We start from the raw sequence: 26734 nt of genomic DNA, 5'->3' as shown, positions 1-26734 counted from the left end.
CGAGACAACTGTTCTCTTTATAAGTGCTTGGAATTGTGTCCAGGAAACATAACCGTTACCCCACCCAAGCCCTCATCCCCAAAAGGAGAAGCAGGGTGTGCAGACTGTGCAGCAGAAATTCAGCGGCTGCCTTCACAGCGAGCTCCTACCCCTCCAGAAAGGGTTCTCTAGGCCCGGTTGTCCCTGGACTGGCTCCTGACTCATGTGTCTCTCTGGCACTCTCTACTTTTCCCTCATTTCACACCTAGAAGACATAGAAAGAATTGACTTGAAGAATTAAAACACCAAGTTCCTTACTAGACACTCAAAGCTTTATCTTAAAACAAAAACATCCTTTAAAATGTCCATCACAATGACCTACCTTTGCTGCTTGGAGGCAGCCTTCCTCTCTGCCATCTTCCTCTGCAAGGCTTGAGCACAGAGCTGTGGGCAGAAAAACACATCCATGTCCTGACCTGGCAGACTATGTCCAAAAGCAAGGAAAACAAACAAACTTACCCAGTTGGCATGAGGCTTTCTTGCAGAAGGGGCGATCTGAAAAAGCCAACACATGAGAAATTGAATGTTGAGAGAGTCTAAGGGCCGTGCCATCATCTGCATCAGCACTGAACAATCCTGCAACTGCGGGGAGGAAGCTCCTTACTTTGCGTCTGTAGTAGTCCTCTGCCCGCCGCCGCAACCTTTCCGCAGCGTGAAACAATTTCCTATGGATTACAATCACTTTCATCAGATAAAGCACCACTTTCAGGATGATTTTAAATAATCTGCCATGTTTCTGTTATCCTCACAACTGTACCCTTACACAATCTATCTATACCTAGAAAACGAATTTCAGATAGCTATAAAAGCACAGTCTGAGCTGGTCGCGGTGGCTCACGCCTGTAATCCCAGCACTTTGGGAGGCTGAGGCGGGCGGATCACGAGGTCAGGAGATCGCGACCACGGTGAAACCCCGTCTCTACTAAAAATACAAAAAATTAGCCGGGCGTGGTGGCAGGCACCTGTAATCCCAGCTACTCGGGAGGCTGAGGGAGGGGAATCACTCGAACCTGGGAGGTGGAGGTTGCAGTGAGCCAAGATCACGTCATTGCACTCCAGCCTGGGTGACAGAGCGAGACTCCATCTCAGAAAAAAAACAAAAACAAAAACTAAAAATCAGTACAGTCTGATCCAAACTGTTGCTATATTGATTCCTCCTCTTTTGCTTACTGCCTGCTGACTTCTGAGTTGACAATTTCCTTCCCCATTCTCAGTATATCCCTAATTCATCCTTCATTGAGCATCTTTTACCATAAACCTCTATTCTCTTTGTATTAATATCCTTGCCGTGTTTCACAGGGTAGAAACAGCTGGGCTTATAAACAGGCATAGTCCTTTTGAAGGATGTGTTTGATCCTACAACAACACACCCCACCCCTAGAATGGCTGGTATGAACCAAGTTTCCACACAGTCTAGCTGGCAATGGGATCAGGAGACGTTTTGCTACTTCACATCTTTTGGTCACTGGTAAATCTTAAGGTACTTTGTTTTCTGTTTTGTGAACTCTCTCTCGATATGTCTTCTGACCGTTTGTTTCTATTTCTGCATTTACTGGGTCTAAATATTGTACAAAGGTTAAAAACAACCCCCTGTCTCCAATGGGGGTTTCCCAAGAGGGTGGGGTTCAGTTTCTGAACTCACATGTAGGTGTCTATTTCTTTCATAATCGATTTCCCATTTTCCTCTCCCTCTGATAGCTGCCTGTCCTTTTCTGCTTGCTCACATTCTTTCATTCTTAGCTTCCTGAGATTAGAAGGGAGAGATGCACACACATGATCCGCCAGCCCGTGTGGGATTCCCTCTGCCCTTCTGGCATCTGAAGGCTGTGATTCAAAGATCCCCTCTGCAACCTTCCCATAAATGAACCAACTGATTCTCACAACTGAAGGGAGAATTGACACCTCCCATTGAGGGACAAAGAAAAATCACACTCTGGCCTGCTGGCAAGTCACCTGTCATTTCCAGCTCATCTTCATAGTTCTATAGTTAGTCCTATTCTTTAGTAAATAAAGACTATTAAAAGCTTCTATGAGGTGCACTATGAGTGTCTCTGGGGTCAGTCTTGTGCTTGACACAGCGAAAGCTCATTTTAGTTCAGTGTGAAAAACCAGACCTCACCAACTCATCACAACTAACTCCATCGGAAGCAGAGGATTGTTCCTCATCTGACTCCTCCTGTGGGAGACCTGATTCTCAGTCACAGGCTGATGCCAGCACGGAGACCATCAGCCATAGAGATCCTTCCAGAATATGGTGTCATTAACCCTGCAGTTCACTACTGCACTTTGCCATGATTCAGGACTGGAACCCTTGTCATCGACTTTAAAGATCCTGGTTGAGAGAAAAGGCAATCTGAATGTTGGGCGCATCTATTGAATGAGAAATGATCGGAATGGCTCCTAAATCAGGGTGTTATGTGCTGAAAATAGGTGACAACTGCAAACCATCCACCCTGGTGTTGACTGACTTTAACAAGGTTCAGTTCACAGAGAGTGTGGGCAGAAAAAGAAAACGGCCTAAAAAGAGAAGCTAAGTTTGCTGTGTTGCCCTCACACCACTTGATTCATGCTCCTGATCCTAAGGATCTCACCTGACACTTGGTTTTATAGGAAGGCTGTGAAAATTCCCAGAACGCTAGGAAACAGGGACAAAAACACTTCAAAGAGGAAGTTAATGAACTTGTTTCTGACCACAGGGCATCCTTCAGCACAAGCTGTCTGGAGTGGCCTCAAACAAGGAGTATGTGGTGAGGTGCTGAGAATGCAATGGGAGTAGGGTCCTGTCCCCACGCTAAAGGAGCTCACAGTTTAATGCAAGTGAGAAGCCAGTGAGGACATCACTACTCCTGCTGTGCACTTGGGAACTAGAAACACAAACCCTGACTCTGGAGGGAAGCTAAGGAAGCATTCTACTCTTGAGTTGACATAAGTGCATCTGAAGCTTCTGATCTCTGATGAGAACAATGGGGGACACCAAACAATAAAACCCATGATTGAATACATCAAATTGCTAACATGGCAGTAAACAGACATGAGGTCAAGACGCAGAAGAAGGAAACCCAGGACGAAAGTCAGCCTCGCATTTGGAACCCATTTCCCTGAGTTTCATTGCTGAATTCCAGAAGGGACTACTGAGATGCAAAGAAGCAGAGCAGCTTTTGCACACATGCATGGGATTACATGGAAAACAAGTGGATTGAGGGTCTGCCAATGAAAGCGACCCGTACTGAAGTCCACTGGCTCTGGTTGAGACCCAGAAGAGTCACACATCAGAATAGAGGTGGACAGGAAATACCCTGGCCTTTGTAGGGACTGAGCCTGCACTGACCACCTCCATTGCAGCCTGTACGGAGGACCCCTGACCATCCCCCAGAAGTAGACTCCCATCTCTTCTGCAACAAGATAACATGCTGCTAGGCCTCAATTCATTGCTAAATATTTTTTAACAAGTATCTCACATTTAACAAAAAAAGACCAGGCATATGGCAGCAAAATACAATGTAATATGACCAAAACGTGAAAGACTGTGAAAATGAATCTGGAGGTGACCCAAGCATTGAATTCAACAATCCAGGCTGGGCGCTGTGGCTCGCGCTGGGTGGCTGAGGCAGGTGGATTACCTGAGGTCAGGAGTTCAAGACTAGCCTGGCCAACATGGTGAACCCGTCTCTACTAAAAATACAAAAATTGGGCTGGGCGCGGTGGCTCACGCCTGTAATCCCAGCACATTGGGAGGCCGAGGTGTGTGGATCATGATGTCAGGAGTTGTAGACCAGCCTGGCCAATATGGTGAAACCCCGCCTCTACTAAAAATACAAAAATTATCCGGGCATGGTGTCATATGCCTGTAGTCCCAGCTACTCAAGAGAGTGAGGAATAAGAATCACTTGAACCTTGGAGGTGGACGTTGCAGTGAGCCAAGATCGTGCCACTGCACTCTAGCCTGGGTAAGAGAGTGAGACTCTGTCTCAAAAAAAAAAAAAAAAAAAAAATTGGCCAAGTGTGGTGGCACACACCTGTAATCCAAGCTACCGGGAGGCTTAGCAGAATTGCTTCAACCTGGGAGGCAGTGGTTGCAGTGAGCCAAGATTGCGCCATAGCACTCCAGCCTGGGCGAAAGAGCGAGACTCTATCTCAAAATTTAAAAAAAAAAAAAAAGGCTGGGTGTGGTGGCTCACGCCTCTAATCCCAGCACTTTGGGAGGCTGAGGCGGGTGGATCACCTGAGGTTGGAAGTTCGAGACCAGCCTGGGCAACATGGCGAAACCCCATCTCTAGTAAAAATACAGAAATTAGCTGGGCGTGTTGGTGGGCACCTGTAATCCCAGCTACTTGGGAGGCTGAGGCAGGAGAATTGCCTGAACCCAAAAGGCAGTGAGCCGAGATTGTGGCATTGCACTACAGCCTGGGCAACAAGAGCAAAGCTCCGTCTCGGGGAAAAAAAAAAAAAAGAGAGAAAGGAAAACCAATGCCACTACTAGCACCTCCTCTTCCCCTGAAAAAATTACAAACAAGAATGTAGGAAGGGAAAGGAATTATGCAGATTAAACTAATCAAGCAGAAAGGACAAACTCAATTTTGATCCCACTGAATTTGCCACAAATATTATAGAAAATATTCTCAAGGACTTTACAGTTGTCTACTTTGATGGGCACATGATTCATACAACAGTATTTGTGTCAAGGCACATCTTACTCTTCCTTGGGAGTCTTCCTCTGTCCATTGATTTTGTAATGACTGTTGACCTTCGTCGTCACCTTATGGACTTCAGTTCGAACTTTGGCTTCCATATATCTCCGTGAAGTAAAGAGGTCTTCCATGCCAATTTTAATTCCCGGAAAAGAAGAAACCCTTTTCTTTGTGTGCATACGAGTGGACCTTTGCCCTTGGTGAGGGTGAGGAGAGGAGAAGGTGAGAAACCTGAGGGCAAGAAGCTGTTCTTTCCCTTTCCAGGGCAAACTCATTTCCACACTATGGGGACTGCAACAGAGCCTTACCTTCCTGGCTATGGCTATTGGACCTCCAGGCTCTCCAATGTACATCCGTGGATCTGTCATGTACATTTCGTGACTTTAAGACAGTCTTCAGGAAAGACACCTAGGAAATAATAATTTAAGAATGACGGCCGGGCGTGGTGGCTCATGCCTGTAATCCCAGCACTTTGGGAGGCCGAGGCGGGTGGATCACGGGGTCAGGAGTTCAAGACCAGCCTGGCCAAGATGGTGAAATGCCGTCTCTACTAAAAATACAAAAATTAGCCGGGCATGGCAGCAGGCACGTGTAATCCGAGCTCCTCGGGAGGCTGAGGCAGAGAATCCTTCGAAGCTGGGAGGCAGAGGTTGCAGTGAGCCGAGATCACACCACTGCACTCCAGCCTGAGCGACAGAATGAGACTGTCACACACACTCACACACACAAAAGAATGACATGAGGCCGGGCGCAGTGGCTCACTCCTGTAATCCCAGCATTTTGGGAGGCCGAGGTGCGCGGATCATCTGAGCTTGGGAGTTTGAGACCAGCCTCACCAACATGGAGAAACCCTGTCTCTGCTAAAAATACAAAATTAGTCAGGCATGGTGGTGCATGCCTGTAATCCCAGCTAGTTGGGAGGCTGAGGCAGGAGAATCACTTGAACCTGGGAGGAAAAGGTTGTGGTGAGCTGAGATTGTGCCATTGCACTCCAACCTGGGCAACAAGATTGAAACTGTGTCCCAAAAAAAAAAAAAAAAAAAAAATAGGCCAGGTGCGGTAGCTCACGCCTGTAATCCCAGCACTTTGGGAGGCCGAGGCAGGTGGATCACAAGGTCAAGAGATGGAGACCATCCTGGCCAACATGGTGAAACCCCGTCTCTACTAAAAATACAAAAATCAGCTGAGCATGGTGGCACACGCCTGTAGTCCCAGCTACTCGGGAGGCTGAGGCAGGAGAACTGCTTGAACCCAGGAGGCAGAGGTTGCAGTGAGCCGAGATCACACCACTACACTCCAGCCTGGTGACAGAGTGAGACTCCTCTCAATAAAGAAAAATGACATGAATATACTTCACACAACTGAACTGTACACTTCAACACGGTTAGACGGTAATTACCACGTTATAAGTATTTTACCACAGGTTAACATGTTTCACAACTTGAAAAGGAAGTAATTACCTCCAGCTCTCTGAGTTCTACAATTTGTAACATTTCACCCCCTGCTCCTTCCTGATCTGCACTGGAGCATCTTCCTTCTGTCCCTGCTCTACTCAGAGTCCACTTTCCCTTCCCTAACATCAGCTTCATTGAGGCTGGTTTGAACCTAACGCAAAACATTCTCACTAACGACTGAATTCCCACCAAGATTTCCATATTATCACAGTATGCTTTTAATCTTCTAAGATATTAAATATTCTCATCATAGCTAAGATGCAATGCAAATCCCATCTCAGGTGTGGGTCAGATATCTATGAATCTCCTGAGGTAGTCATTGAAATAACTTTTTTTTTTTTTGAGACAGAGCATCACTCTCACCCATGCTGAAGTGCAGTGGCACTACCTTGGCTCACGGCAACCTCCACCTCCCAGATTCAAGTGATTCTCATGCCTCGGCCTCCCAAGTAGCTGGGATTACAGGTGCCCCTACCATGCCAGGCTAGTTTTTGTCTTTTTAGTAGAGATGAGGTTTCACCACGTTGGCCCATCTGGTTTTGAACTCCTGACCTCAAGTGATCCACCTGCCTCAGCCTCCCAAAGTGCTGGGATTACAGGCATGAGCCACCACACCTGGCCTGAAGTAATATCTTTCAAATTCTTTGTAGAATTTGTTTTTTTCTGATTTCTGCACATAGGATAAAAAACAAAACATGGGGTAGGATTTCGAGAGAAGCAGTGGGTAATCCAAAAAGATGAAAGAGCAACCACATCTATCCCATAGCTACTGCTAGATTTCATAAGAAAGGTAGCTGGCCCAGTTTGGAGCTAGGGGAAATGTCAAACACACGGAGAAATGAGAAGCAAAGAAATGCCATCATGCATGAATGCTTCATGGCACACATGATGTCCCTGCTTAGGAGGTAATAGTATAGATGACTAGATGACAAGGACAAAGATGAGAAGGTGCAAAGCTGTCCAAGTCAAACAGCTCAACTGAACTTTCCTAAATGGAATTGGTAAAAAGTGGTAAATGTAAAAACTTCCCCCAGCTCACGTGGTGGCTCATGCTTGTAATCCCTGCACTTTGGGAGGCTGAGGTGGGCGGATCATTTGAGGTCGGGTTTTGAGACCAGCCTGGCCAACATGGTAAAACCCCGACTCTGCTAAAAATACAAAAATGAGCTGGGCATGGTGGTGGGCACCTGTAATCCCAGCTACTTGGGAGGCTGAGGCAGGGGAATCGCCTGAAGCCAGGAGGTGGAGGTTGCGGTGAGCTGAGATCACACCATTATACTCCAGCCTGGGCAACAGAGGGAGACTCGTCTGGGGGCTGGAAAAAAAAAAAAAAAAAACTTCCCCCAATTTATACCGAAAATTCTCTGTTCAGGACTAAGTTGGGTAGAGAATGTTAAATGTGCCTAAATATCTTCATAACTCATATATTTTCTGTTTTCTACATATCTTCAAAGGCAGTGCCAAATGATGTGTAATTATCTAGGTGGTAAAACTGAAACATACTTCCTCTTCCCTTGAATATAAAAAAGCATTGTGGTATTAGTACTTTTATCTTGGATCATTGTTTAGAAGGAGGTTCAGCCACCAGACAACCACATTTTTACTGTCATGAATGGCAAGAGAAAATGTAGAGCTCAACCTACCCAATGGAAAAAAGGCTCAAAAGACAAATTATGGCACAACTTAGCAGCCAAATTCTTACCAAGTACAGACTTTTGACATACTGATCACTCTCCAGTTGCAACTGGGAACAGGCACTTTGAATGATGTCATTCAAAATTACCCTGCCCAGACACACTTTTCATTGATTCTCTGGAGGGCAGTTCTAAGAGATTCTCTGGGGCTTTCTCTGCATCATCAGAGGCAGTGCACTTCTGCCCTTCACCTTCCGGCAGTTTGTCACCTCGTCCCTATGACCTCAGAGGAACTTTGTCTCAGGCTGATTGTTTGTTCCTTGGGCTCTTTCATTTCCCCTAAAAATCATTTGCTGCCCCTCTAAGTTGCCTACATCTCCATCTATCTCCCTCTCCCCTCAGAAGAGGGTGCTCTTTAAGCATCAACCATCCGGCCCTTCTAGCAGTCTCATTTTTCAGCTGGTTCCCATGTTTATGCCTGTTCTATGTTTTTCTTTTCCTGTTAAGCTGTCTGTTGTCAGCTCATTTCTGCAGTGAATCTTTAGAGAGGAGATTGGAAGCTTTCCTTCCACCCATACGATAGAACTCTAAAGCAGAAGAGTTTAGAAACCATTTCCTATTTAAGTGATGAAACCTCATACTCCATTTCTGATAAATAGCACAAAGGTTAAAAAAAACTTATTTTTGACCAAAAGCTCTGTTGACATTCTCTTAAACAAACACCAACCTATTTAATTTTCATAATGTAAATGGCAGATATTTTCATAATTCTTATGCTAATAAATCATTTCCCTGATTTTTTGGGTAAAACCACATATTGATAATGAAGTCCAGAAACGTGAATTGTTTTAAATAATTTCTTCTTATTTGTGATTACAAGTATACCTCTACAGAAAGTTAGTATACTCACACAAAGATTAGTTTTCCAGAGGAAAATGGCAAGTGTAGAAATTCCCAGAAACACAATAATGATAAGTATCCACGGAATTCCACAAAAGTCAGTCCCAGGATGAAAATGGTCATGCAGAGAATGGATAACCTGAAATAATAATAGTTGAAATAATGAAAAGGTCAATGACACTGACAACATTTCACTCAGAAAGAATCATCCTTAGAAACTGTCAACCTCCTCCAAAAGGTAACCACATCCATCAGATATCACCGTGGGATTCCACTGCTACAAAAAAGAACAGAAGTTAGAAGTCTCATGTTTTTCGGATGGCTGGTAGTGCTTTTAGGCATTGCAAATGTGGGGTGTCATCTTTCTTGGTATAAAGCAGGGATATCCAATCTTTTGGCTTCCCTGGCTATATTAAAGAAGCAAAGTTGTCTTGGGCCACACATAACATACACTAACAATAACAATAGCTGATGATCTAAAAAAAAAAAAAAGTCCTTTTTCTTTTTTTTTTTTTTTTTTTTTTTTTTGGAGACAGAGTTCCGCTCAGTCGCCCAGGCTGGATTGCAGTGGTGCAATCTCGGCTCACTGCAACCTCCAGCTCCTGGGCTTAAGCCATTCTCCTGCCTCAGCCTCCCGAGTAGCTGAGATTACAGGTCTCTGCCACCATGCCTGACTAATTTTTGTATTTTTACTAGCAATGAGGTTTCACCATGTTGGCCAGGCTGGTCTTGAACTCCTGACAGGCGATCTGCCTGCCTCAGCCTCCCAAAGTGCTGGGAATACAGGTGCGAGCCACCGTGCCCAGCCGTTTTTTTGTTTTTGTTTGTTGTTTGTTTTTGAGATGGGGTCTCACTCTGTCACCCAGGCTGGAGGGCAGTGGCGTGCTCTCAGCTCACTGTAACCTCTGCCTCTCAGGTTCAAGTGATTCTCCTGCCTCAGCCTCCTGAGTAGCTGGAAGTACAGGCACCTGACAGTGCACTCAGCAAATTTTTGTATTTTTTGTGGAGATGGGGTTTTGCCATGTTGGCCAGGGTGGTCTCGAACCCTTGACCTCAGGTAATCTGCCCGCCTCAGCCTCCCAAAGTGCTGGGATTACAGGCATGAGCCACTGTACCTGGCCAAAATCTCATAATGTTTTAAGAAAGTTTACAAATTTGTGTTGAACTGCATTCAAAACTGTCCTGGGCCACATGCAGCCCGTCACTCATGGGTAGGACAAGCTAAGTATAAAGTAATTATCTTTTCTTTTCTTTTTGTTTTGAGACAAAGTCTTGCTCTGTCACCCAGGCTAGATTGCAGTGGCATGATCTGAGCTTACTGCAACCTCTGCCTCCTGGGTTCAAGCGATTCTCCTGCCTCAGCCTACTGAGTAACTGGGATTACAGGCGCCTGCCATCGTGCTCGGCTAATTTTTGTATTTTTAGTAGAAATGGGGTTTCACCTTCTTGGCCAGGCTGGTCTCGATCTCCTGACCTCATGATCCACCTGCCTCGGCCTCCCAAAGTTCTGGGAATACAGGTGTGAGCCACTGCGCCTGGCCAATAGTTATCTTTACTTAAAAGTTATTTATTTGTTTTTTAAATTGATGTATAACATTGGACGCATTTATTATATATCACATGATAAAAGAATCCCTCTAAATAATACTTCTCTCTGGGATTATGTGAATCTTTTGTCATTTAAAGCTCAGCATAAGTAAAAAAAAAAAATACAATGAAGAGTTTACTTCATTCACAAATAAGTATCCAATTTTAGTGCTTAAAAATTAACAAGGTGGGCCAGATGGGGTGGCTCACGCCTGTAATCCCAGCACTCTGGGAAGCCGAGGTGGGTGGATCACGAGATCAGGAGATTGAGACCATCCTAGCTAATACGGTGAAACCCATCTCTACTAAAAATACAAAAAATTAGCAGGGCATGGTGGCACGCGCCAGCTACTCGGGAGGCTGAGGCAGAAGAATCACTTGAACCTGGGAGGCAGAGGTTGCAGTGAGCTGAGATCGCACCACTGCACTTCAGCTTGGGTGACAGAGCGAGACTCCGTCTCAAAGAAAAAAAAAATTACCAAGGTGGAGATCATGAAAATGGCATGAATAGTGTGGGATTTCTCTAAGATTGTTGATATTAATCCCATTAGACTCTTATGTGAGTGAACACAAAGACTTCCCCTGAGTAAGTTCAGACAGCTTGTGATACCATTTCTACATCGATTCCTCAGGATTTAACTATATATTCTTGAAAACATCTCAATTTTAAATGCTTCTTTCAAGATGGTGAATTAAACAGAGATAGCCCTTCAACAGGTTGAACTCAGCATATGCTGAGTCTGAAATGGAAATGATGGAGTTAGAGAACCATACAACAATGGTAATGATTTCAGAAACCTGGTGTTGAGCAGAATAAGGCAGACACAAAGGATTACCTATGGCATGGCATGCGCATGAAACTCCAGAATAAGCAAGTTCACCTATGATAAGAAAGAGACTGGCTGGGAAGAGTGAGAGTTCACTTTCTGGGGTGACATAATAGTGTAGATCTTGGCTGGGCACAGTGATTTACACCTGTAATCCCAACCCTTTGGGAGGCCCAGGGGGGCAGATCACCTGAGGTCGGGAGTTCAAAACCAGACTGACCAACATGGAGAAACCGTATCTCTACTAAAAATACAAAATTAGCTGGGCGTGATGGCACATGTCTGTAATCCCAGCTACTTGGGAGGCTGAGGCAGGAGAATCACTTGAACCTGGGAAGCAGAGGTTGCAGTGAGCTGATGTGTGCCATTGCACTCCAGCCTGGGCAACAAGGGAGAAACTCTGTCTCAAAAAAAAAAAATAAAAATAGAATAACGTACATCTTGAAAGGGGGTTGGGTTATGCTGGTGTACGTACTTTCCAAAGTTAGTAAACTTACACTTAAGGTTATATATTTTGGCCACGCACAGTGTCTCAAGCCTGTAATCCCAGCACTTTGGGAGGCTGAGGCAGGCGGATCACGAGATCAAGAGATGGAGACTATCCTGGCGAACATGGTGAAACCCCGTCTCTACTAAAAATACAAAAATTAGCCAGGCGTGGTGGTCTGCGCTTGTAATCCCAGCTATCAGGAGGCTGAGGCAGGACAATTGCTTGAACCCCAGAAGCGGAGGTTGCAGTGAGCCCAGATCTTGCCACTGCACTCCAGCCTGGGCGACAGAGTGAGACTCTGTCTAAAAAAAAAAAAGAAAAAAAAAAAGTCATCAAACCAGGTGACACAAATCAAATGACATTTCACTTTGTTTTGGTCCATGTTGTTTGTTTCAGACAAGAGTGCAGTGGGGCCATCTCGGCTCACTGCAACTTCCAGCTCCTGGGCCCAAGTGATCCTCCCACCTCAGCCTCTCCAGTAACTGAGATAACAGGTATGCACCACCAGGCCCGACTAATCTTTTTTGGAATTTTTTGTGGAGATGGGGTTTCGCTATGATGCCCTGGCTAGTCTTCAACTCCTGGACTCAGCTGATCTGCCCACCTTGGCCCCCTAAATGCTGGGATTACAGGCCTGAGCTGTGTAATTTCATGCCGCGTGACACAGCCCAGTAACAAGGAAGAAACCCCGCGGGTCCAGCGGCTACTCACATGGGTGGACTGATGGCTGATAAATCCGAGCGGGAGGAGCCAAAAGAGCAGCCACTGCACTCGCATGTCCTGGTCCTCTCAGGGTGCCCTGAGGCGGCCAGGACAGAGGTGGGGTGGCTTAGGGCGGGGGGAGGGAAGGGGATGGGGACGGGGCCCGGATCTGAGTTGGGGAGGGGGAGGAGAAGGGGAGGGAAGGGGGAGGGGAGGGGAGGGAAGGGAAGGGAAAGGAGGACAAGGGGGCTGTTGGGCACTTGGAAGAGGAGGAGGAGGAGGAGAATAAGAAAGGGGTCTGGGAAAGGATCCGGTTCAAATTAAGTTCTGAAGCGCTGGTAGAAGGTTTAGCTACAGGTCAGGGAGGTCAATCAGGGAAGCAACAGGACGCGAGGGGCAAGGGAGCGTGAGGCTTAGGAGCAATTAGATGGAGACCAGGGATCTGCTTTCCAGCAAACCTTCTTCGGTCTGGGCCCTATCTTAGCAAACCTGGGGCTTTATACTCCCTCTCCACCAATCAGTGACCCCGGTGGTGCCTCACAGTGGACCACCTGTGAGCTCACAGTGCTTCCACCTGACGTCATTCCAATGCCCCCTCCCCCATCTCAGCCCCCACACTCCTCCCAAGGACAGGTCCTCTCTGGAACCTTCACAAACCTGATTTCTTGTCCTCCCCAACCAGCTCCCTGTCCCTGCTTCTGGGTGCTCGTTCCTTCCTGAGCTCCCAGGGTTCCTCAAGGTCACTCTTGGCGACAAAACCTAAAAAACAAATGATGGCAGGACGGCAGGAAGAAACTCATATCCAAGCAGAGTGCGAGGTTTTACAGGCCCCGCTCAGCTGTTCATATCCTAAGTAACAAAACATCAGCGGGATGTGGAAGGTCCCAATAGTAAACCATCTCCATCACATCCTTGTAGCCATCCATCCATCAATCTGCATCTGAGGAACAAATGTTGTAGATACATTCATTTTAAGCATGCACGGTACATTTACAAAAGTTAACCTGACTTATTTTGTTCCAGCAAATCTCAATATATTTTAGAGCAATCAAATCACACAACATGTTTCTGATCATATAACTGTGCTAGAAGTCAATGATTAAAAGCTAACTCAAAATTATTATTTGCTTGGAAATTCAAAGTGCCCTTATAAGATATAAACATAAGAAAGAATCCAAAATGAAACAAGATTGCCTTTAAACTCAATGATAAGATCATAACATGGCAATAAAATGTCTCCCTCTGGCCTGGGAATTCCACTTTGTGGCACAAGGTTGGGTGATCTCAAATCACCCCTAACCCACCTAGACATTTTAACATCCGAAACAGAGTGATGATGTCACTTATCTGTATCATCTTACTGCCTGTGCATGTGGACTTTAAATTCTGAACCCAAATGAGGGGGAGAAAACCAAGTTGACTTTCATGATTGACCTCCCAGGGATGTCCAAGGAATCTGTGCATTTCAAGAAACAAAGTTCATCAGCTTCTCTCCTAGGGTATTTGGCCACAATACCCAGAGGGCTTGGCAGCATCATGAGTGATGGTGGGGAGGCCAAGCAGGTGGGCAGGACCCAGGAGCCTGGTGACCAGGACAGACCCCCACTGTCCATCACCTTTCCTGGCCCAGTCCTCAGCTAAACTTCCCAAAGACCTTCTTCTGCCCCATCACACAGAGTGTGCCCAAACTCACTCAGGCCTCTGGCAGCTGAAAACCACTGCTTTAAATCCCTTTACCATTTACTATGACATAAGGTTATTGTAAACAGGAAATATTCTATTGATGCTACAAATGGAAAGCCAATGCCTTTACCATAAATAGAAAAACAACCCTAAGAAACAAGCAAAACAAAAACAAAACAGGGGCTGGGTGTGGTGGCTCACGCCTGTAATCCCAGCACTTTGGGAGGCTGAGGCAGGCAGATCATGAGGTCAGGAGTTCGAGACCAGCCTGACCAACATGGTGAAACCCTGTCTCTACTAAAAATACAAAAATTAGCCGCTTGTGGTGGTATGCACCTGTAATCCCAGCTACTCAGGAGGCTGAGGCAGGACAATCCCTTGAACCCGGGAGGTGGAGGTTGCAGTAAGCCAAGATCACACCATTGCACTCCAGCCTGGGTAACAGAATGGAATGAGACTCTGTCTCAAAAACAAACAAAACAAAACAAAAAAGCCCTAGTTTCAGTTGTGTTACTTGTAAAAGGAGAGACAAAGTAAGTGGGGGTTGAAGTCAGATTAAACCAAAAATGAATGGCAGAGAGTACTATAATGTCCATGAAGGGTTGCTAGAGTCACCGTGATCACAGCCCAGCAGAGACAGGGAAAGGAAGATGTGAGCAGCGTTTGGGGCCTCAAACAGTGGGGGTTATTCGTGCAGCCCAGGAAAGGCTCCCCAAAGCCAGGATCAACCTCCCTTGCAGGCCGGTCCCTCATGGAGGCATGGCCAGGCACCTTAGATTTGAGACCAGCTGTGTTGCTGCTGACCAGCTGTGTGACCCTGGGCTGGTTTCCTTCCATACAATGGGAGTGCCAATGGCTGCATGCATGCAAAGACTGTCTGAGGATAGGAGGAAGCAATCTGTTGAGCACCCGTGTACCTGAGTGTCATCCCTCCCAAGGGCATCTTTCGTTCCAGAGCTGGCACCTTGGAAGGCCCTTGGCCACTAAAGGCAGTGACGATGGTAACAGCAGTAAGTCATCATTTATGGCTGATGAGGGAAGGCCAGGGGGTAGGGCTCCTGGGTCCTGGATAAGAGTAAGGGTCTGGGCACTCCTGGGGACAGCTGAGTGGTAGGATTCCTGGGTCCTCAGGGGGCAGGTCCGTCTTCAGTGGCATTGGGCCTAGGCTGGGATGCTGAGTTCGCCACTGGAGCATCAGCAGTACAGGCAGGCACAGAGGCAGTGTATCCATCAGAGGTGGCAGGTGTAGGATCCTCTGGTGAGCAAGTAGAGTCACCAAGCCTGGCTGACCACTACCCCCACTACCCCCAAAGACGATGCCCTGTCCCTTGCCTCATGCTCCGGCAGGGTACAGGCTAGTACCTGGGGCCTCATGGAGCATCTCTCTAAAACCTCTGTGTCCTGGTCATCGAATGGGCACTTGAGTCACCCAGGGCCACTGGAACAAAGAGGAAGAATCAGGCCCCACGATGTTTTGGGAGAGTGTTTAGTACAGGAAAATGCACAGAATACATGGATGACTTGGGGGCACTGTCGGTGTGGGGGCAATAGTTTACAACCTCCAGCCCTAATCTGAGCACTCTCACCTGTGCAATCTGAAAGGAACAGGAGACTTGCAGGAAAGATAGTGCCTGGATTTAACTTAAAGGAACTAAAATGTTGGAATTTCCACTCTTGATATCCTTCCAAATCAACTCTGTCAATGCTCCCATCCTCAAAACTATCATATGGGGTAACTGAGGCAGAGATTTACTGACTCAATGTCACTCGGTTGATTCTGAGTTCACTGCTGATTACATCTGACCAAACTGCTTTTTCTGAAGTCTACTCCATTTAATCATGCTGGTGATGATTTAGTGCAGCTCTGGGACAAACTCCACCTGGCTGAGGATAAAGCAAATCCACGGTGACTTAGTCCTGCTGTCATTTCCCATCCGCTCCCCACTCTCCTCCTCTGCCCCTCCACAGTCTCCCATGCAGGCTGACACCATACGACGGCCTTAATGGAGTCCACTGAGTATTTCAGGTTCTCTCCTGGGCCACTTGAAAGTGGATGTACCCATGGGATTTGCTTTGACCCAGGAGATGTGAGTGGAAGTGAAGCGTGTCAACTCTTTTGTGTCAACAAAAGAGTTGGGAGCCATTGAGACCGGCCACCCTCTCCTTCATCTCTTAGAGCAGCTGACAGCTCCCATATGGAGGCTGCTCCTTTATTCTTGTGGCAGGTTGAGGGGATGTGGGGCACAGGGCACAGGAGAGCCATGGAGGACGTGCAGCACGGGCAGCAAAAGAGCCTTCAGTGTTGTAGATTTCCATTGTTTGGGGCTGTTTGTTACCTACAGTGATACCTAGCCCATCCTAGCAGGCATGCACCATCTACTCCACACTCTGTGAGGCAGACTAGCCTGCCGTGAGAACATGAACTGGTGGTCAGACATACGTAGGTTTCAGTTCCAGCTCTGCCTCTTATTGACTGCAACCTCAGGCTTAACTTTCAGTCTGAGCCTCAGTTTCAAGTCTGTAAAATGGGGTGGCTATACCATCTCAGGTTGCAGAGAGAATTAAATGAAATATAAATGCATGTAGAGCATTGAACCCAGGGCCTGACACACAGTGAGTACTCAATGTTAGCCATGTAGCTTCATAATGCATACTGACTGTCAATATTCAGACAATGCAGTAAAGTATTACCAAAAAAAAAGTAAACTTATTTGCGTATGTATTCTTTCAATCTTTATTTTTAAACAGACAGGGTAAAACTATGCATATTCTTCCATAGCCAGTGTTTTTCTCTTCATAGTATATTGTTAAAATAATTTTATCTCAGACCGGGTGCAGTGGCTCACACCTATAGTCCCAGCACTTTGGGAGGCCAAGGCGGGCAGATCACGAAGTCAGGAGTTGACACCAGCCTGGCCAATATGGTGAAACCCCATCTCTACTAAGAATACAAAAATTAGCTGGGCATGATGGCGCACACCTGTAGTCCCAGCTACTCGGAGGCTGAGGCAGAGGAATTGCTTGAACCCGGGAGATGGAGGTTGCAGTGAGCCAAGATTGTGCCATTGCACTCCAGCCTGGGCGAGAGAGTGAAACTCTGTCTCAAAAAAATATATATATATGTGTGTGTGTGTGTGTGTGTGTGTGTATAAATCTCAAAAATAAAAGATCATTTTTGAGATTAATACTTTAAAAGACAAGATAATGTTCAACTTAATGAATAATTTAATTATTACTATTGGACTTTTTGTAGATTTCACAGAGCATTCAAAACCAATGTAGGAGAATAAAAAATATGTATTACATGCTGTAAAATAAATATGATTTGGTTAATTCTTTTATTCAAAAATACAGAACATATATATGTAATATAAAATGTATTTCTTATTATGAGTCGTGTTAAAAAGTAGTTCAGAAGCTGTTGATTTGAATTTCCTTTTAAAATTTTGCAGGATAATTTTTTTTTTTTTTTTTTTGAGAGTCTCGCTCTGTCACACAGTCTGCAGTGCAATGGCGTGATCTCGGCTCACTACAACCTCCACCTCCTGAGTCTAAGCAATTCTCCTGTCTCAGCGTCCTGAGTAGCTGGGACTACAGGCTCACACCACCATGCCCGGCTACTTTTTGTATTTTTAGTAGGGATGAAGTTTTGCCATATTGGTCAGGCTGGTCTCGAACTCCTAGCCTCAGGTGATCCACCAACCTCAGCCTCCCAAAATGCTGGGATTACAGGCATGAGCCACCACGCCCATCCTAAATTTGGCAAGATAATAAATAACCTTTTTAAGTGTCGTTGGACACTTGTCTGGTTGTTTTTCTTTAGGTTACCGTGCCAGCAATGATTCCTTTTGAGTTTCTGACAGAAGATAGTGGTTTTCATCCAAATAAGTCAACTACTCTACCTCATCCCTAAGCCACTTGTATGGAAGGAAAGAGAGGAAGAAGCCAGTACTGTGACTGTGTAAGCTTCCCCCAGCATCACCCACTATGAGATGTGTGGCAGCTGACACCCGGGAACTGCACAAGGGCAGGCCCCATCTGTCTGCACTCACTCACCTTCCTCAGGTACTCGCATGGGCATGTCACTGACTTTACGTGCTGCTGCAGCTCCTTGATGAGCTGGTCCTGGTCATGAGACAGGAACTGTGGGGTCAGGACAATAGAGAGCTTCCCCATCTGCAGAACGAGAACAGGGGCTCATGATGAGTGCCAACCTATTAGACAATTAAACAAAAAAGTTTGTTGAATGAGTGGAAAAACAAGGTGATGTTTGAGTCTATAGTGGTCAAGAGCATGGGGGCTTCAGAAAAGGACAGAACCAAGTTCAAATTCCCGTACTTTGAATTTCTACTTCATGCCATGCAAAATTACTTTACCCCTTTTAACCTCAGTTTTCTTCTGTGTGAAACAGGAACAACAGTTTCATTCGTCATTCAGTTTCTCTCAAGTTTTCACAAGATCATACCTATAAAACATCCAAGTCATTTAAATGTATCATCATTTCTGTCATAATTAGTAGGATCCATTTCACTATTATTGGATATACAGTTCTGTGCCTGAAACCTACAAAAAAAGAAAATGTTAAGTCTAAAAAGCATTAGTGACTTGGGTTATCCTATTTAATCACACAAGGCCTTGTCCATGGCAGGTGCTCAATAAACACTTGTCGAATCAATGCATGTGGGCTCCGGAGCCACACTGTTTAGATTCTATTCTGCCTCCACCACTTATTAGCTGTGCGACCTGGGTAAGATAATTCACCTCTTTATGTCTGCACTTCCTTCTCCATAAACTATATATAATGAGAATCCTTAGCTCATTCGGTTGTTGCGAGGGGTGAATGATTTGGCACACAGGAGGGGCTTTTTAACATTAGCTGTGATGATCTCCTTCCAAATCTTCATTTTCAGAGCCACAGATGAGGCCATAGTGCAGCCTGGTGACCCTAGAGTATAAGTACACACGATCGCCAGCTATGCTCTGTCTCCACCATAGGTCCAAGACTGGGTAGTTATGGCCTGGAGGTTTCTGCTGCATCTGCCTTCTCAGTGCTCACCTAAAGACTTTTGTATTTTCCTCCTCACATCCCTGCAGATGGGGTTCAGGCTGCTGGACACAGCTGGGTGATCCCAGGGCAGTGGCCACCTGTGCCAGCCCTGTGAGGTAGCTGGAGGATCATTGTTCCTTCCTTCTCCGGCTCTGGGCAGATGCCAGGGCTGGGATGACCCATGCCCTCAAGTTTCTTGCTTTGGAGGGTCACATTTTCCCTTGGCAAAGAGGGTAAAGGTCACAGGATGCCAGAGAGCTGTGACTTCTCTGTGCCCTGGGCCCAAACTATGAAGACCTAACACACTATGCTAAAAGTACAAGGCTGGGATGCTCCCCAGAGCTTCTTGCCCCACCGCTTCTGCTGAGGGAGGAATGAATACTATGTCCTCCCAGAGCTTTGGGAGCTTGTAGCAAGCAGCCTCCCCAGCACAAAATCTCTTGGAAGCCTCTAACTGTGTCTGAAACATTAGTGCAAATGTTGCATCCTATTTCCCATATGCCCGCACGTTTTAGGAAAAAACCCTCAATTTCCTAAATATGCAAGAAAAACTGGTATTGTAGGACAACGTGACTTTTTAAAAAATGTTATTTAAAAATCTTTCCCACCTCCTTTCTGCCCTCCAAGACTGCCAAATTCTTGTTGAACAAATATTATTAAATGCCTACTACGTGCCAGCCATGATTCATGGTCTTGGGGATACAGCAGAGAACAAACTGACGGGGTTCCTCTCTTATGTAACTCACATTCTTATACGATAATGATAAGGGTTAACATTAATTAAGCTGTCACTACATGTTAGTCACGGTGCAGTCATTCCCACACATTATTACACTTAAACCTGCTAGGAAGCTTGCAAGGTAGTTAGTTGTGTTTCCTTTAAAAACTGAGTCTCAGAATGATGAAGCACTTTGTCCAATGTCACACAGCTAGTTAAGTGTGGAGACCTTGCATCCAATCAATGCCCATCTCATTCTAAAGGCCCCGTTATGTGTTCTCCAGCCCATGGAGAAGAATTTTAACACAGTCAGTGAAATTTCTACACAACAATGTTCTTGTCTCAAGTCCAAGAATGCCTCCTACACCTCCTATAATACTGGCTTTCTGGTGAGTAAAGATGCCATTCTCATGTGTAATCAGGTGGCAAATGGAGATATGACCAAAGTAACCCAGCACACACTTTTCCTGTGTCTGATTCAATTCAAGTACCCCTTTTGATTACTTAGCAAAACTGAGCTTTAAAAGGGTTAAGGTTTTTATATCCATGTAACTTTCTGTATTGCTTTGGAAGTCTCTGGTTAAATGAATATTCTTTTTTTTTTTTTTTTTTGAGATGGAGTCTCACTCTTTTGCCCAGGCCGGACTGCAGTGGTGTGATCTCGGCTCACTGCAAGCTCTGCCTCCCGGGTTCATGCCATTCTCCTGCCTCAGCCTCTCGAGTAGGTGGGACTACAGGCGCCCGCCACCACACCCGGCTATTTTTTTGTATTTTTAGTAGAGACGGGGTTTCACTGTGTTAGCCAGGATGGTCTCGATCTCCCGACCTCTTGATCCGCTTGCTGTGGCCTCCCAAAGTGCTGGGATTACAGGCGTGAGCCACCACGCCCGGCGTGAATATTCTTTTAATAGTGACCTGTGATTCTGTTTTGATCAAGTGTTTTCAAACTTGACATCTTTGATGGGTTTCTCCAGTGCCAAAATCCTAAGTCAAGTCTTTTTGGCTTAAAATTAACTTTGGGATTTTTCAGCTGGATCCCTTGGGGAGTCTAAAGAATGTATCTCTCATCTTGTAGAGGTATTAAGTGATTTATTTGGTAGATTATATGGGCGGGCATTGTCAAATGTGGTGATACTGCATGGGAGCGCATTGTCAAGTGAGGTGATATTAGATCTCATGTCAGTTATATTTATGGGTGTGTTGTTGATATACATGTTCCAAAAGTTACATACATTTATACAAATTTAATGTTATGATTTGTAATTTTGATAGTCATGCTAAATATTTGATAAAGTTATATTTTCATAAACGTGTTATGAATGGCTGGGCACCATCACTCATGCCTGTAATCCCAGCACTTTGGGAGAAAAAGGCAGGTGGATCATCTGAGGTCGGGAGTTCAAGACCAGCCTGACTAATAGGGTGAAACCCTGTCTCCACTAACAATACAAAAATTAGCCATGCCTGGTGGCACATGCCTGTAGTCTCAGCTACTTGGGAGGCTGAGAAAGGAGAATTGCTTGAACCCAGGAGGCGGAGGTTGCAGTGAGCCGAGATCATGCCACTGCACTCCCGCCTGGGCGACAGAGGCAGAATCTATGTAAAAAAAAAAAAAAGGTTATTAACTATTTCTGAAGATTATATGAAATTTGTAAAAGTCTGGTGGTCCTGATGTGATGCTGTCAGTCATGATTCTGATTACTGTCTTAAAATGCTGCACATAAGTAAATTTCCTTGTGAACTGGGAACTTTCATCAGATTTTTATCATAACTATTGTTTCCATCATCCAGTTACTATTTTGAATTCTTCTCTAAAAATATTTGTAATTGGCAATAGTTCAAATTTTCTTTCTTTCTTCATTGTTCAATTCCCACCTATGAGTGAGAACATGCGGTGTTTGGTTTTTTGTCCTTGCGATAGTTTACTGAGAATGATGTTTTCCAGTTTCATCCATGTCCCTACAAAGGACACGAACTCATCATTTTTTATGGCTGCATAGTATTCCATGGTGTATATGTGCCACATTTTCTTAATCCAGTCTATCGTTGTTGGACATTTGGGTTGGTTCCAACTCTTTGCTATTGTGAATAGTGCCGCAATAAACATACGTGTGCATGTGTCTTTATAGCAGCATGATTTATAGTCCTTTGGGTATATACCCAGTAATGGGATGGCTGGGTCAAATGGTATTTCTAGTTCGAGATCCCTGAGGAATCGCCACACTGACTTCCACAATGGTTGAACTAGTTTACAGTCCCACCAACAGTGTAAAAGTGTTCCTATTTCTCCACATCCTCTCCAGCACCTGTTGTTTCCTGATTTTTTAATGATGGCCATTCTAACTGGTGTGAGATGGTATCTCACTGTGGTTTTGATATCTTTCCCGTTTTTGAGACAGTCTGGCTCTGTCGCCTAAGCTGGAGTGCAGTGTGCCATCTTGGCTCTCTGCAACCTCTGCCTCCTAGGTTCAAGCGATCCTCCTGCCTCAGCCTCCCAAGTAGCTTGGACTACAGTCGCCCGCCACCACGCCCAGCTAACTGGTGGTGGTAGAGACGGGGTTTTACCATGTTGGCCAGGCTGGTCTCCAACTCCTGCCCCCGTGATCTGCCCTCCTCAGCCTCGGAGAGCGCTGGGATTACAGCCGTCAGCCACTGCGCCCTGCCCCCAAATTTGCTTTGCATGGAGAAAACTCCAACAACTCCTCTTGAACACAGTTTTCTGATAACCCAGATCAATGAACTACCCAGGCTTCCCCACTATGCGATATAGGCACGTGAGAAACTCGTACTTATACCCCCTCAATACATTAAAACTAATTTTTTTTTTTTTTTTAAATCAATGGGCCAGGCACAGTGGCTCACGCCTGTAATCTCAACACTGTGGGAGGCCAAGGCCGGCGGATCACTTGCGGTCAGGAGTTCCAGATCAGCCGGGCCAGCCCACCTCTACTAAAAATTCAAAAATTAGCCAGGCGTGGTGGTGCATGTCTGTAATCCCAGCTACTCGGGAGGCTGAGGCATGCGAATCGCTTGAACCTGGGAGGCAGAGGTTGCAGTGAGCCAAAATTGTGCCACTGCACTCCAGCCTGGGCAACAGACCGAGACGCTGTCTTAGAAATAAAAATAAAAAAATAAAAATCAATGAACTAAAAACCAATTTCTAGTGGTTTCTAGTAAGGAAAAAATGGTTCAAAAAATTGCTATGCGAGATCAAGCAAAACAAAAAATCTATTAATGTTTTTATAACTAGTATTTAAAACATTGTTGATTCATTATTTTGAGACAGAGTCTCACTCTGTCACCCAGGCTGGAGTGCAGTGGCGGGATCTCCGCTCAGTTCAAGCGATTCTCCTGCCTCACCCTCCTGAGTAGCTGGGATTACATGCGCCCGCCACCACGCCCAGCTAGTTTTTGTATTTGTAGCAGAGACCGGGGTTTCACCATGTTGGCCAGGCTGGTCTCCAACTCCCGATTTCAGGTGATCACCCCCTGCCTGGGCCTCCCAAAGTGTTGGGATTACAGGCGTGAGCCGCCGCGCCTGGCCCTTGTTTTGTTTTCCAGATTGAAGAAACGTTTCTCTCAGAAGTCATCTAGAATTTACACCGATTTGGTAAAGCACACTTTTGTGAACAAAGGTGGGTGGAAGCGTTTGTTTTTCCTCCCTACTTGATCCCTCCAAAGTTTGGAAACTATTCATAAATATTCTTATTTTCATGTACATACCTTCTCTTTATAAGCAAGCTATAATCAGAAAGATTAGTTACATTATCAAGGCTTTGACTGAAACATCCTATTTAAGAATATGCAGGAAATGCCTGGCTTCGATGTTACGGTGAGGGGGAAACTGTCACTCCCTGCAGGCCTGAGAACCTTGCAGCTTTTCCGGGAGCAACTTGGCAAGGGGGGTCCCGGCAACTGCTCGTGGGCAGGAACCATGGGGCGCAGCCCCGGGCGACCCTCGGGCCGGCGGGGACCTTCCGCTTCCTGGCGTCTTTCTCCACCGCCCCGCCGGCTGCTGGGGAAGCGGCGGCCGCCTAGTGCCTGGAGGTCGCTCCCTCGCCTCATCTGGCTGCGGGAACGGAGAGGCAGCGGCGGCCGGAGCAGGGTGGGCGGCCTGAGGCGAGAGCCCGGCCGGCCCCCGCGGGGAATAGGGCGACCTGCGGCGACCGGAGCAGCAGCGGGGTCAGTTGATGCGCCGCCGACTTCTCGGAGCAGCGAAGGCGACTCGCGAGAAGACGCCGCCAAGTGGAAGCCGGACCCCGCGGCTCTGGGAGGGGGCAGAAGCGACACAGCCAGGAAGCCCTGGGAGGGGCGCCGGGCGCCAGCGAGCGCCATGGCAACCTCCAGGCGACGCCACAGCAACCTCCAGGCAGCGCCCACAGCAGCCTACTGGGGGCGCCGCTCGCACTGCACCTGCCGCGGCCGCCCCAGGGCGTGAACTGCGCTGTCAGCCGGGCCGCGCTGACCCTGGCGGCCCAGGCCCGCAGCAGCCGAGGAGCCCAGGGGCACTGCCCAGGGTGACGAGAAAGAGAAGACGGTGCCCCAGAAAAAGACAAAGAGCTCAGAGCTCGGGCCCCATGCTAGGAAAGGCCAGGAGCGGAAGATGGAGAGGTGGAGATGGAGATGGAGAAGCAGCAGGTGGGAAGGAGCGGCGCTCCACCCGTGGGGTCAACATGCGCTGGCGGAGCTTAGAATATGAAGAGGTTGAAGCAAGGCAGAAAGAGCGGAAACGAGAAGGTGCAATGACACAATGGAGCACAATGCAGAATCCAGCCCTAGGATTCCAATAAAGGCTGGCTTTGATTCCAACTCACACCCCCCACCCCTAATCAGAGAGGATCACGGGAGAGAGAGGACCCAAGGAACATTGGAACTTGAAGGACAGGAATCTGAGGCCAAGACTGACTGCTAGAAATTGTGGGAATCAGCAAGGCAGAAACTGAGGCAGAATGGGGGGACGGAGGGTGGTGGTGGGGGGCAGTGAACTGGGTTAGGAAGGATTAGAAACAGAACCTTAGGAAGGATCCAGAAAGGAACTGTCCTTAAGAAGGTGCATGCTGCGGCTGGGTACTGCGTCTCACGCCTGTAATCCCAGCACCTTGGGCGGCCGAGGCGGACAGATCATCTGAGGTCAGGAGTTCGAGACCAGCCTGGCCAACATGGCGAAACCCCACCTCTACTAAAAATACAAAAATTAGCCAGGAGTGGTGGTGTGCACCCGTAATCCCAGATACTTGGGAGGCTGAGGCAGGGAGAATTGCTTGAACCTGGGAGGTGGGAGTTGCAGTGAGCTGAGATCGTGCCACTCCATTGCAGCCTGGATGACAAGAGTGAGATTCTGTTTCAAAAAAAAAAAAAAAAGAAGAAGGTGCATGCTGGGGATGAAGGAATGGGTTCTAAGACTCAGGGAGTGAGGGAAGGGGAGGGACAGGGGTTGGGGGTCCAGTGGGTTGCTAATGCAACACCCAAACAGAAGAAGACTGGAGGAAAACAGGGTCCTTCTCCTCCAACTCCAGCTGCTCCTGAGTCCCAGGCCACCTGCTCCTGTGTCTGCTGACCTACTGGCCTGTCTCTGAATCCTGCTGGAATGCGGTTCCTCCTGATCTCTGCCCTGCCTCAGACCTTTCACTAACACCACCACCCCCACTGCCCCCGACCATAGCCTACCCCTATCCCAGAAGCCCCTGCTTCCAGCCACACGCCCTAGGTGACCTAAAGGGGACCTGGACATGCAGGTCAAGAGGGTGCTCTTCTGGTTCCTCCTGCTTAGGTATCCCAGTCACACAATCATGAGTGTGAGTAAATGTTGAATATGACACAGATTCTATTTCTCAAGTTGTTTCACACTGTGGTTTACCTAACAGTGTTTTGTGGGGGTTATCGATGGGGATTTGGTTCTCCCTGCAGACCAAGGACCTCAGCGCAGATTTCTTGAGCAGCCTAGAGAGGCTCTGGCCTCACCTGTCCATATCAAGTTCTGGGTCCTGCCTGCCCTGCTTGGCCCAAACATACCAAGGGTGACAGGAGGGAAACGGGAAAATGGTGACTTTATAATATTGGAAAGGAAGGATTTCATGGCCCAGTGGAACACAACAGACAACCCAGAAATAAATCCATGCATTTACAGCCAGCTCATTTTGCACCGAGGCACCAAAAACATACCGTGGGGAAACAGATGGTGTCTCCAATAAGTGGTGCTGGGAAAGTGAGATATATCTATGTGTGAAGAATAAAACTAGACCCCTATGCTTCACCATATATAAAAATAAAATCAAAATTAATTAAAAACTTATATGTAAGAAACTACAGTCTGGGCACAGTGGCTCACAGCTGTAATCCCAGCCCAGGCCGAGGCGGAAGGATTGCCCGAGCTCAGGCATTCGAGACCAGCCTGGCCAACATGGCGAAACCCCGTCTCTACTAAAAATACAAAAATTAGCCAGGCGTGGTAGCGCACACCTGTAATCCCAGCTACTAGGGAGGGAGGTGGGAGAATTGCTTGAACCCAGGGGGTGGAGGTTGCAGTGAGCTGAGATTGAGGCACTGCACTCCAGCCTGGGTGACAGAGTGAGACTCCGTCTCAAAAGAAGAAAAGAAAAGAAAAGAAAAGAAAAGAAAAGAAAAGAAAAGAAAAGAAAAAACTATGAAACTACTAGAAGAAAACATTGGGGAAATGCTTTATAACACTTGTCTAGGCAGAGATTTCTTGAGTAAGACTTCAAAAACACAGACAACCAAAGCAAACATTGATAAACAGGAATATATCAAGCTAAAAAGTTTCTGCACAGAAAAAATTGTTTTTTAATTAAAATTAAAAATAAACAAAGTGGACCAGGCACGGTAGGCTCATTCCTGTAATCCCAGCACTTTGGGAGGCCAAGGCGGGCAGATCACTTGAGGTCAGGAGTTCTAGACCAGCCTGGCCAAGATAGTGAAACCTGTCTCTACTAAAATACAAATAATTA

The 26734-nt window shown here is 46.6% G+C and overlaps 1 protein-coding gene across 1 annotated transcript; it reads right to left on the bottom strand.

Moving 5' to 3' along the window:
- Nucleotides 1–222: 222 nt before the first annotated feature.
- LOC115833906 (putative NPIP-like protein) lies at nt 223–4812 on the bottom strand. Its single transcript, XM_030808728.1, has 6 exons — nt 4734–4812; nt 1682–1783; nt 644–704; nt 499–534; nt 362–423; nt 223–244 (listed from the first exon to the last, which is right to left on the bottom strand). The coding sequence occupies exons 2-6, from the start codon at nt 1771–1773 to the stop codon at nt 223–225; spliced, it is 273 nt and encodes a 90-aa protein (XP_030664588.1). The 5' UTR covers nt 1774–1783; nt 4734–4812.
- Nucleotides 4813–26734: the final 21922 nt, after the last annotated feature.

This window comes from Nomascus leucogenys, unplaced genomic scaffold (genome assembly GCF_006542625.1).
Source record: "Nomascus leucogenys isolate Asia unplaced genomic scaffold, Asia_NLE_v1 000684F_127164_qpd_obj, whole genome shotgun sequence".
Classification (NCBI taxonomy): Eukaryota; Metazoa; Chordata; class Mammalia; order Primates; family Hylobatidae; genus Nomascus; species Nomascus leucogenys.
This window is presented reverse-complemented; position numbering and strand designations above follow the sequence as displayed.

What these genes read in the sequence shown, in the direction of transcription:
- LOC115833906 (XM_030808728.1), bottom strand. Translation starts at nt 1,773, where the DNA reads ATGAAAGAATGTGAGCAAGCAGAAAAGGACAGGCAGCTATCAGAGGGA. An exon ending in AGGACTACTACAGACGCAAA is followed by an intron (nt 535 to 643) that starts GTAAGGAGCTTC and finishes TGGCTTTTTCAG; the next exon opens with ATCGCCCCTTCTGCAAGAAA. An exon ending in GCTGCCTCCAAGCAGCAAAG is followed by an intron (nt 245 to 361) that starts GTAGGTCATTGT and finishes TATGTCTTCTAG; the next exon opens with GTGTGAAATGAGGGAAAAGT.